At 39.9% G+C, this 13,068-nt stretch overlaps 1 protein-coding gene across 5 annotated transcripts in view; it reads right to left on the bottom strand.

The window, feature by feature from the left end:
* Window positions 1–8,967: 8,967 nt before the first annotated feature.
* myo1b (myosin IB) overlaps window positions 8,968–13,068 on the bottom strand; it is a 44,617-nt gene continuing 40,516 nt past the window's right edge. For all 5 annotated transcript variants that reach the window (XM_026375996.1, XM_026375992.1, XM_026375994.1 and 2 more), the window contains 5 exons: window positions 12,949–13,055; window positions 12,661–12,793; window positions 12,155–12,307; window positions 11,370–11,500; window positions 8,968–11,275 (listed from right to left, as the gene is read on the bottom strand). In XM_026375996.1, coding sequence (XP_026231781.1) covers window positions 11,143–11,275; window positions 11,370–11,500; window positions 12,155–12,307; window positions 12,661–12,793; window positions 12,949–13,055 — 657 coding nt within the window. In that variant the 3' untranslated portion in view covers window positions 8,968–11,142. The remainder of the gene's footprint in view (window positions 11,276–11,369; window positions 11,501–12,154; window positions 12,308–12,660; window positions 12,794–12,948; window positions 13,056–13,068) is intronic.

Below are 13,068 nucleotides of genomic sequence, written 5' to 3'. Positions count from 1 at the left end.
CCCATTGTCCTTGTCAGACACAGTTACACTAATGTCACAAGTAGGCTGTAAAAGCCTGCTATAAAATAATTAATACTCTGTGATCTGTTCTCCATTAGATAAGCGAGAGTGAGGCTCTATTACACCATTTAATAAAGCTTTTACAATATATCCTGACAAAGATAGCCAAGCACAAATATCACATATTTTGAGATAAGGTCCTCTAGATATAAAAGACCTGGCATTTAAAATTTCACACCGCCGAGGGATATTATGTTTGGTAATATAATGTAATTGTGATTTATGGTCATTAGATTGCCACTATAACAACCGTTAACAAAAGAGTCTTTGTGTTGAGACAGTATAACCCGTGCACATAGCTTTTATCTGTTCACCGACAGATAGTGGCCATAACTTGATACTTTGTACGGTAATATACTGTGGTGCAAGGATAGAATGATCAGGTCAGTGAGGCTGACTGACTCGACTAGCTGTATCTTGTCTGAGTAAAACACATTATTAAATTATAATGGCTACTATCAGTGCCCGATAGTTTTCTTTATTTTATGCTAACTCATGCTGATTTGTGCGTGTAAAAGACAATGCCACCAAACCTATGTAACGAATATGTGTAAGAAAATAACCTTGTAATTTGATTTATGATTACATATAACCTTATTTTTGCTACTTGTCTGCCCCAGCACATCCAAGTTATTCATATTGATAGTGAAATAAAAATTCTAAGATGATTTTATACATTGAAGTAGAGGTTGAGGTTACTATGATTGAACTGATCATTCAGTAGGCTACTGAATGTAGCTTTATCTGGGGCCGCTATCACTTCATATTGTTTGCTGGCTACTTTCCAGCTGTATCATAGATGATATGATAGGATTTTCAGTCATCTTACACATAAACAAGTAAGCATGTGTGGAGATGCACACGCATATTCACATACGCACACACAGACAAGAGCAACAAGCCCAGCTGACCACAGAGTAAGAATGAGCAGCTCTGGGAGACACAGAACAACTACTGAGGCCATTCCTCCTTACAAGAACCATTTAGGTTGTCTCTATTCATACACAAATGTAAGAGAGGTTAAGTCAGTGGGCGACGTCTGTCAACCCTCTGTGGTTTAGAGGTGAAGAGGTTGAAATCATTCCAGCATGGTTCACAGGAACATTGGGATAAAGGCTAAAAACTGATTAGATTTTTGTAATTTTTTACAAAAGGTCAGTGTCTGGGTTATGGACATTCATTTCAGAAAAACAATGAAAAACAACCCATAATGTCAAAGTTATGTTCAGAGCTGTGGGTTTTTCTGCTACCTCCAGCAAAGAGACATGTAGACTACATAAATTAGAGAAATGTCTGCTGTTTTCAGCCTCTAAAGGCAACAAAATGATCAAGACATGAACCGGATATTTTCACATCCATCTCATTCCATTTTCACTGGTCACATTTCAGTGCAACATCCTTTTGAAAGTCCGGTTTTAGTTGACATAAGTCTTTTATCAGTCATTACTGCTAATTCTAATTATTTAGTTGATCATCTGGCAGATTATTGGGAAGCAGAGAAGAAGGACCAGTACACTTAAAGGGTAAACTATGATCATGTATCCCAGGAGACACGGGGGAAAAAGAAAATCCCCAAAAATTCCCAACATATAGAGCATAATAAGGCCTGTTGTTCTCCTGCTGTCTGGGTCCTATTGTGGCATCTAGTCTAATATCTGCTTTTGGTTTCTATTGTCATCTATTGTTAGACCACAGTTTTGCTTTGCTTGGCCCAGTGGACCGCAGGGGAATACAACACTTCCTAGATGAGCAGGGATGGGTGTTCAGGGTTGCAAGGTTCACCACTGTTCAGAATGAGTTGATTAATGACGGCCGTCACAACGGAGACCGAGACATAATGAAGAGGACGAGAGGGAGGAGTGGAGGAGGAGCAGAGGAGGGAACAGAGGGGAGGTAGGAGGAGGAGGGCTAAGCTTGGATGATTATTACTTAGAACAGTAAACAGTGAGATGACTTCAGGGTAACAGTGGAAGGAGAGGGAGAAAGAGAGAGAGGAGGCACAAAGCTAATTAGTACTAAACAGAGGTCTGTGAATGAGAGGAGGAGGCAGACACACGTAGAGCTGGTTCAACCCAGAGACAGGGGCAGCGACGGGAAGGCAGAGAGCAGTTAAACATCTGTTGCTCTGCAAGACAACCTGCTCAGCAGGGTCAGGCTCACGGAGGTGTATATTAACAAAATATGCTGCTCCTTTTAGATGAAAAAAAAAGATATAAACTGGTAAAAAGTCAAAACGACAGAGGAAAAGTTGAATGATCACCAAACCCATCACATGTCATGATAGTATAAACATCCACAGAACAGTCATGACCTGTCACCCTGAAACAGAATGGGCGGGGGGTTGACATTGCAGCAGTCACCTGCAAGAAAACAACAGATGCAGAGATAGATTCTGACCTCCTAGTCTGGTTTGACGTTTGTGTTTTTACACTGAATAATCTGACTGATCATCCTCCTGCTTTTTCGTCTGCATCTTTCTATGACTATCACGTTGTTCCAGCTCTGATCCTCATCTTTCCGTCCCCCTCCCCCCCCTCACCCCCTCACCCCCTCACCTTTTCACTGCTGAGACAGTCCAATTAGCCTTGCGGTCTCGTGGACACTCCCACCAATCCATGTCTGCGGGGTTTAATCAGGTGCATGTGTTTGTTTGCATGCGTGTGTATGTGTGTGGAAGATTTAGGGTTAAGTGATAAAGGGTTATAATTCACTTGACACAGCTGTATCACCTCTCCTCTCGTGCTTTTTATTCCTCCCTTCCTCTCTCCTCCAGCACCTGATAAATTCAGATGAAGCACGTTTTTATTGTTGAAGTGAGGAAGATTAAATAAGGCTGGAGGGGAAGCCTTGTAATTCAGATAATGTGTGTAGGTTACTAGTTTCCAAAGTCATTGCATAGCTCTGTATCAGGATCTTGATGTTGCTACTGTCTACATTTAAAAAACCTGCATGATTTATGACATGAAAGCAATTAGGATAAAGCGGCAATGTGGGATTCACATCCTCTTTTTAAAGTTGGTGAAGTGTAGCCCCCTCAGCGACATGTGTTCCACTGGATTTTATTTTAAACCTGTTTAGTGGTTATTTCTGCCTAATAAGATTCAGACATTAAAAAAAAAGAAGCCAGTGACAGATGCATGTGCACTTATACATCCTACAGAGGAGAGGGTTCATCATTGATGTTCTTGTTTACAGGGGAAGGACGTGTCGGACAGGGGCTATGTAGAGGTTAACAGCAGAATTAGCTTTGCTTTAATTGGTCGTTTTGACAGTGGAGGGACTGACAGGCGTAGAGGAGGGGCTGTCACTGGTGATGTATGTTGTCCCTCACTAAAGATGAGATTTCATTTCCCTAATTGAACCCTCCCAGCCTTTTTCTTTACACCTTCTCTTGTTATCATTTCGGCCTACCTTCTGTCGACATCTCCTCACTTTCCACCCTTTGCCTTTGCTTCTTTCCTCGCCCTCGCCCCAGATGTTGCTCGTCTAATGGCGGTGTGAACAATTTAATTAGTTACAGTCATACGCAATGAAAGACCAGGTGTTGGAATCATTAGCTTCATTAGAGGCCATATGAACTCCTTAATGAAGAATCGTTATCCTCACTGTTGCACTGTGAGCAGCCTCTGATTCAATAAGGGGTTTATAAAGTCAGGAACCATGACTTTTATTCCAGCTCAGGTTATTAGATCTGTTCAGAACAAAATAAAAAGGGTTAGTCCCTAGATTTGCAGGGCTGCAAATGCGATTTCAAAGATTTGTGGAATGCATGAAAGTAGGTGAGCAGACTGGGACCTGTCAGAGAAAGAATAAACCTGAGTTAAGACAAGTGATGCCTTTTCAAAGCTTGTTCCTCCCACAACTAGTAGTGGTAAGGGAGTGGTAAGCAGTAAGAGCAAGTTGATGCTATGAGGAATAATTATGCCCCATTTAATTTCCCACATTGTCCGACAAGCACACATGCCTGCTCCGTTGTGAGCTGCCGCTGCTGCTGCCTAATGTCTGTAAATGAGCGTCTATTGATGTGCACGCAGCTGTTTGCTTATCTGTATCAGCGCCACAGCTGCTTGTGTTCACACATGCTTACAGACAACATGTACACACTCGGTCAGATACACACGGAGACATGATGCAGAGAAAGAGATAGTGACGACTTATTGCTTTACTTGCTCAAACTTAGCGATGCAAGTGTCCCTACAGCAGAAAGTGAGCTGTAACTATGAGATTTTTATTAGTGGATGTGACTCTGGAAAAATATCTCTAGAATTAAGCATGTTTCATTACTTGATATCTTCTAGGCATAGGGTCTACTGCCTCGCAGAGACCCTGTGTTGCAGATTGGTCACTTTCAGCTCAGGTTTTCACTTTGTAGACGGAGGCTCAGTGGATGAACAAAGTGCTTTCTTCTGCGTCACCCATGTTCAGCTATCCACAGATGGTGCAGCAGAAGCCCCTCACTACTTAGTTCCCCTCCTCCCTCCATTCTTGCCTATTGATGTGATAATGGCTACAAATTGATGAAGCTATTGAGTGTGCTGGTGACACAAGGGTGAGTGGGGACACAAACTCTCCACCACCCAGTAACACTCATTAATCAGACTTCTTCCAGCCCCTGTCCCTCCCTCCAGACTGCCTGACACACCGCCAGGGGCAGTAATGTAATACTGTGTGTGTATGTGTGTGTGTTAGCAAGCTAAAACTGCACTGTTGTTCTTTTGAAACTAAGACAAAAAGAAAAATGTGAGTGATCATTATGACAAAGCTGATTCGCCATTGAGAAAAATGATTGCCACACCCAATATCAACCTTTTAAAATGTTTTTTTATGTATATTATATGGCACGGTAAAAAAAAAAACACTCAAACAAGTCACCTCCAAAAGCAGACATTGACCTTTTTAATGCATCAATAAAGGAAAAAGATGGATTGTCTGCTTTCATTTAAACACAGCATAGATTTATGCCAGTAAATCAGCCGGTCGGAGACCAGAGTGTTGACATCTACATCCTAAACTCTTTCACTCAATAATTAAATCAGCCTTGACACTGTGACAGCTCAATACAGTCAATACAGTTAACTTACTTCCACCACACAGAGGACCATGTATGGATTACTGAGACGGTCTGCTGCACAGTCCTGATGCCCCTGGACAAGAATGTCTGTATGAACCATTATAAAGAGAAATAAAATGATGATAAAAAGACACAAAAGCACTGTGAACTCACAAAACCTAAGAGGCGAACAACTACAAAGAGTTACTACAAAGAGCCAAAAATAAAACAAAAAGGGGCTCAATGAGTACAGAAGACTCCAAATACAAGGACAGATTTAAAAAACAGACATGTAACATGGCCTCAAAGACACATAAGACAGCTACAAAGACTCAAAATGACACCAAGGAGACAGCAGTTAACTACAAAGATACACAAAATGACCACAAATCCCTACAGAGTGATGCAGAATACCTACACTTTAAAGAGATCCAAAGCAAAAGCAAATGGGCACAAAATAAATCCACCACAAACAATGTTTTGCGTCTCCTTTGGTGTGTGTCGTGCTTGAAGTGTGTGTGTGTCTGTTATCCATCCCACAGGAGTCCATTGTATAGCCCATAGCTGCGTTAAAAACAAATTTAACACAGACTACAAATTGCAGTGGAGAAGAAGGATTAAGAGCACAGTCAGGTAAATACTCCTGCTGTTACATTACAGCAGCAAAATAACAGCAGAGCCCTGACTCATGGCTCAGTATTTTATGTAGAAAGAAGCTCGCTTATGAAGATTTAATCTCTAATGAGATGCAACGTTGAATTAATGGCAGACACATTAGACACACATTCATTAGTTCACACTGAACTTTGATCTTATTGACTCCACATGATAGTACATGTAGTACTTGGAAACATTAGTGGACTATGTCTGGGTGCATAAAGATGCTAACTTCCCAGGGTTTAATGTTAATTGGTTTATGTCAGACTCTTTGCTGACTCTGCAGAGCGAACTGCAGTTGCTATTGTGGTACTTGAATTTGAGCAGGTGGAAAATACACACTCACAAACCTCCACTTGGGAAGCAAAACTCATTCACTAAATTAAGCTAAATAAATCAAAGTCACTAAATCTGTCTAAATCTTGCACTCGCATGAATGCTGAAGTCCACATGTTGGATTTGACTGGCCCCTAGTGACTGTGCTGTGTAACCACACATCTACAAATCCATTTAATTCTATACGTGGGCACGGCCAGCAATGTCAGAACACCTGAACCTTTAAGGAGAGGAACAGTCTTTTCAAAATTATTTGAAAAAGAAATGAAATATGTCATGAAAGGGTTCAGAGAATTGTACTATTCATGATGAGAGTCTAACGTGTGAGAATGGGACCACATACACAGTTTGTGAGTGTCCTATTTAAATGTTTATGGTGTTATTTTTTTTGCCCTGAGGCGACTTTACGAAATTGCTAAGCTGACCTCAAAACAATACATAGCAACTGGAAGAGAGCAACACTACAAAGGTGCAATAAGAGAGCACAAGCCATTATAAGAGATGCTCTTTCAGGCCACCATTTATCTCAACTGCTAGTATCAGGTTAGCTCTATTTCAGCATCATCACTTTTCAGACACCTTTTATCCCAGACAATAGTTTCTTGTTTGTTTGTTTTTACAGTCAGCTATGAATAACTACTGTGTATTTTTCCCCTACTCATCCATGACTGCTTTCATTTATTTTACTTAACCTTGACATTTGCCTGTTTCATTGTCACACTCCACCTCATATATTAAGTATATGACCTTCTATTACCTGCACCCCCATACGTACTTTATTGTGTACATGACAATAAAGAGTCCTAAACGTGCTTTCTTCCATTTAAAGCACTGCACTACAGTTTTATGCTTAAGGAAAAAATTGCGATAAATGAAATGAAAATTTGCCCTAAATAGAAAATCCAAGGGTGTACGAGAAAGATTGTGTTGGTGTAGAGCGTGATTGAATCACATTAGCGCTGCTGAAATGCTACAGGTGTTTTGACACTAAAATGTTCTCTAGGGCCGTACACCTTTTTAGAAATTGGTGCTTTATTTGATGGTTTGGAGACAGAAACAGCGAGACTGTGATTGACCAATGTTCAGTCTCTCCACCAAATGCTGGATGAGGATGATTTGACTAAGAGCAAACTCCAAGTGTCACATTATCGTTGTGCTACCACAGTTACAACAGTGTTGAAACACTGGCAACTGAATGAGGACCTCCTCATTCCTCATGCTGCTTCAGACACTGAACTTTTTCTTATTTTAGCAGGAAAGTAGTTTTAGTACCTCAGATGTGTCATTTGGTGCTGTATTGTCATACTGGCACAGGATAGATGTTCTAGACAGGATGGTAATGGGACTCCAGACAGATGCTGGTGCAACAGCCTCAGCGGGAGCCTGCATCTTGTTGTAAAGTGAATTTCATATTTTCAGTACACCTATTTATTTTTTTTATCCTTTGCTTTTATTGCCAGGAGCACTAGAGTCCACTGCAGCAGATAGGAATTTGAGCAGGATATGAAATTCCCATAGGAGTAGAGTTCTCCAAGTTGACCAGTTGTTTACCATCTGCCTGATCACTGTGAACCGTACAAGATCAAAGTTTCTGCAATTGAGACATGACTTTTTAATATCTGAGAAAAAAAACAAAACTGAAACTGTGTAGCAACATTATCATCTAAAATTTCAAGAGTATCTATTAGATTCCTATATTGCAGATGTTTATACTATGGAGGTTCTCTGTGTTTCAAAAATATTATTTAGGTTATAATATATTTATTTAAAACACATAATAGAGTAAATAATATTAATAAATCTATTGATATTTTTATTAAAAGCATCTGAGCAATACTCTCTGAAAACTCAGTGTTTCTGTTGAATAGCACTTTCTTCATTGTAATTCCATCTAATATCCATGGGATGTCGCCAAAGACTTTCATTGTTAGCCCACTCTGTGAGGTGATACTGTGGGTTTATCTTCTCCAACATTAAAGACATGATGATTGTACAAATAAAAATCAACTAGATATTCTCAGTTTCCATCTAATCAAAAATAACTAAAGCAGATTTGACAGTTTCTGATAATATGGTCAAATATACTAAATGATTAGTGGAATTAAAGTTTTATTTAGTATTATTTAGCTGTGAATGACCTATTAAAAACACAACTATCACCAGAGCCCACTCTGACTTATTGTTGTGCTGTTCTGATGCAGATCTGCATCTATGTTTGAACACTACAGGCCTTGCAGCACACATGGTTGTGTGCGTTACAGTACGATTCCCCTGCACTCCCACTGTGGGTTGGATATCCACGGGGAGGCTGGGACTCCTCCTTCCTTTCCCAGCCTGCCGAATGGTGGGAACTGGGTACTGGGCAGCTCAAAATGGGATGCTATTTTTACCACTCTGTACTCAATCTGAGGGCTGCTCCCTGGAGACCTGTTGCCGGCAGCTCTCCCCAAGCCGCGGAATTTAACCCTAGGACAGCTCTCCCCAGATGTGATGGAAAACATCTGGCCAGCTGCTTAAATACAAGGCCTGGCTGTCCAGGCCCTGTGCTTCTAACGACTCCCACTCCCAGCCAACCCCCTGTTGGTCCTACTGATAGATAGATAGCAACCAAAGGTCCCTTTGAAGGAATGTGAGATTTAATAAACTGATGTCTGATTTTAAAAGTTGTCTTCACAATGTGGGTTACATGGAAAGAATGTTCAAAAGCTAGTGGAACATGACCTGAATAACTGTGTATCCGTAATTCAGAACTCATTTGGATACAGAGGTGCCATGCATTGGTAGGCAGAGATGACTAACACTTAAATAAATACACAATAGTTTATAAATGAAACGATGCAAATAAGTGCCGCAGAATTCCAGAATATGTTTATCACTGGTTTGTATTTTATTTAATAATAAAAAAAAAAGATACTTGTAAATGTTACACTGAGTTCTACTGAAATATGTCCATGTTCTATCTCTCAGCACAGGTTAACATGAGGCACACAAGAATGCAGACATCATTTTGCAGTTCTAGCCACTGTTCAAATACAAAACAGACAAGAAAGAAAGAGAAAGGGGAGGAAGATTTCACCTTAGCAAACCTGTAATTAAACAGTGCAGAGCCAAGGGACACACATCAGCTCAATCGTTCCCATGCGTGGGACAGCGACAACTAATTTCTCAAGTTCCTGTCGAGTGACATTTAAAGGAAAAAACAAAAACAAAAAAACAAACACACTTAAATGTTGAGATAATCTGGACTGCAAAATGTGACTAGACCGTGTTTGGCTGTGCTATTCCCTCACAGTTCCCAGAAAAAAAAAAACAAAAAACATTTGGTTGACTTAGAAATCATGAGTATAAAACCCACTGCCAGTACATCCAAGTACAGTACACATCATTATAGTCAACATACCGGAAAATATAGCACTTTTTGATACTCAAATTTGCCTTGTATTTAAATATATGCCACATTTTCATATGAATGTACTACAAAACTTTGCAGAAGTCGGTCAATTTCTTCAAATACATCAAAAACCTATTTGGTCGTTCCCCTTGAAAAAAAAAATACACATTAGGTCAGAGTGGGTCAAGCACTAGAATAACTCGAGCTGCACTGGCAAAAACACTGCTGTTTTACACACAGACCAATTGAAATGAGAACACTAGAGACAGGTTTTGTCCATGTCAAGCCTAGAGCATATAGTGCCTATGTACAGCTTAAGATACAGTGAGGGTGACTGCTATTGGTTCTTACTACTGTTTTGCTGGAAAGAGAACAATCGAGGCAAAGCTTTTATTTATTGCACACAAAAAAATATCATTATCAAGGGAGTCATTCATGCACCAGAGAAAACCTGGAATCTGGTAAAGACATTATTAAAGGTGTTGGTATCTTCATTTTCCCTGTGGTCGGGTATTTCCCTTCCATTGGAATGTCTGCACTGCCTTTGTCAGTGTCTTTAATTAAACCCCATATAAAGAGAGGGATTGCTTTGCTTCATTCATTCATGACATTCTATGTGTTAAGGATATGAAATCAGTTTACAATAACTCTTAATGAATTAATTAAAGCTTGGAAATGATCACAAACTGTACTGTGCTTGTAAATGGATACAAATTGATCACATGTGCAGTGCTGTCAAAACGTACAAATGACTACCACAGGTTTATATGCTCCCCTATTCTATAGTTGTTTGGCATTGGTAGTTACAATACCACTAAGTGAATGGGGTTAATCACCTACATGGTTTGTATTTGTGCACTGACATGTGACAAGTCCAAGGACCTGTTCAATGGCACATAGTATTTGCAGTGGTAGTCTTACAATAATATAGCAAATTACAGTTACTTCTCAACCACCCACTCTTTTTCTTCCCAGAGAGAAAAAAATTAAATATAGAAAAGAACACAACATACAATCAAATTCTTGTACATGTCATCCTCTTTTGGTTACACCAAGGTGAATAGAAGTGCAGTATTTATGTTCTACAGAGAAATAAAATGAGACAGACCCAACCCAAAAGTTCCTAGTTCACCTTTTTCTAAGCCATGTGCTTAAACCCAGAGCTGCTTAAAAACAGATGAGTTAAGGCCAGTTGAGGCTGGAGATTGTCACAAGGTCTTATACTGACATTTTCTCTGATTAATTTACCATACAGGCAGAACAATCATTACATCACCACTGGTATACAGAAGACTCTTGTGCTCCACCAAGATTTTCTTTCCATCCACCACTTCAACTCTTTACCCCAGTTTTACAAAAAACACCAGCAAAACATTTTACCAAATTTTTCATGGCATGCAACCCAGATAAATGATTTCATTGCCACAAAGTGGTACATTAATAGTGGTGCTGGAGTAAATCTGATACCAAGAGACTGAAGGGAAAACAACACAACAAGTCAAATAACTTCACTTTTTCATTATTGGGCTCAGGGTGGGCACTGGGGTGATAGTGTGAGACCAGAGTTTTGGAGTGGGTGGTGGCCCTCTGTTTAATTTCCCCTGATCTGAGCACTCAGAGCAGCAGTGAAAGCACAGGTGGGGTTGTGCTACGCTGTTGTGGGCACGGACACCTCCAGCAGGCGGTTGTTCTTGCGCTTACAGGAAACACTGTTACCGTTCTTGGGTGCACCCTGGATGAATTTCACACACACTTTGTCCTGCTTGAACTGCACAAGAAACCTATAGCACAGAAACATAATCCACATCATTAAACACCATCTTAACTGATGACACATCTCATCCTTCAGTTATAATGATTGGATTTTACTCTTACTCGTCTGAGATGTCAATATTGAGCTGCTCCCTGTCTGGAGCCGTGGCCCCAGTGCGGTGGAGTTTGGTTATGATCTCGATCAGGTGCTCGCTGCTGAGTAAGAAGTCTCCTTTGACAGCTGAAGCTGACCCCTAATGCAAAACAGCCAGATAAATTTGGCATCAAAAATTGTTATTTCATCCTATGTAATCATGTACTTTATAATCAATAAACTGCATTGATTTAAATAGAAATACAACAAACTACAACAACTACAACAAAGTCCTGAACATGACTAAATGCCATAAGTTTTTTTTTTCTTTTTTTTATTACTCTTCTTTCTGTGTTTTTCTTAATATTCCAACAATTCATATGGTTCATTCATGATCTTCTTCATTTGTTATTCCGTGTTAGGATGTATATGTTCTATGTTTGTGTTTGGGTGACTGGGGGTTGGTTAGAAATTCTTGTAAAAAGTTTTTTTCTTATTTATATTATTTAAAAAGCTAAAACCATAAAAAAATCTATTTCCATCAGAACTTCCTGTGGCTAGAGAATTTCCCATGAGCATTTAAACCAACAGTGCATTTTCATTTAGGCAAATAGAGAACATCTATTTCAGTAAGAGGAAGTTGGATGTATTACTGCAGGCTCATTCCACTGTGTACAAAAATGCTGGACTCTGTAATGGTTCAGGTTAACATCCATAGATAAATACAAGAACCGAACACAATAGAACATCCGCTCAATTCCACAAAAACTATACATCACATTAACCTTTTGTTTTCACAACACATCTCCCTCACCTCTTTGAGTTTCAGAGCAAAGAAGCCGTCACTCTGTGTGCTCACTGACACACTGGAGAGGTCTGGCAGAGGGACACTGGCCTTCACCTGGCCTGTCTTCTGGTCGGCCAGGACGACACTCTTCTTAGTCAGTAAGAAGATGCGAGCTGTACCCTTGAAAGCAGAGCAGAAAGTGGGCAATCCAGGGAAATTCTAACATTGTGTGAGATGCTGACATTATTGCAAAACGAAATGCCCAGACAGAAGTCTCTCTTTGATCTCGAAACTCAGACATGGTTAAGAATACAACACCTGTCCAGACAAGTCTGCTATCTGCTGGAGCAAAAATAATGCCAGTTGTTAAAATGTCAAAACATCATATTGCTTCACTGCTGGGTGAAGCACATATTGAAACAACTTAACTGTTTTGTGCTCCACTAGTTCCTGTGTGGGAGTTTGAACTTTTCAGCTCTTATAAAATGTAATATTCATAATATGTGAATATATGTGCGAGTCACATTTCTTACCTTGCCATTGGCCCTGTTAATCTTGTTAACTACATCAGCCAGCAGAACTTTCTCATCCACAGCACTGTTGAGTTTTAGATACTTGGGGTTCTTGCTGATCTCCAGGTAGTCTCCTTTGAAGGGCTGGCTCACACTAGGACATAAGATGATGTCAAAGAGAAAGACATTTATGAGATATTTCATAACTTGTGTGGAATATGACATTAGACACAGAGTAAAAATGTAACCTATACCTGAAATAATAATAATAATCTAATCTACTCTTATAATCTATTGAATATAAGGTACCTGCTCGGGTAGAGAGCCTTTTTATCCTTGAAGATCTCACTTGCTTCCAGTTTCTCCTCATACACTGCCTTCCTCTCCTCTGTGAATTGGCTCCTGTATTTCTTGCACTAAAAAGGTGAT

This window comes from Anabas testudineus, chromosome 21 (genome assembly GCF_900324465.2).
Source record: "Anabas testudineus chromosome 21, fAnaTes1.2, whole genome shotgun sequence".
Taxonomy (NCBI): Eukaryota; Metazoa; Chordata; class Actinopteri; order Anabantiformes; family Anabantidae; genus Anabas; species Anabas testudineus.
The sequence above is the reverse complement of the archived record's forward strand: the minus strand, read 5'-3'. Positions and strand labels throughout refer to the sequence as shown.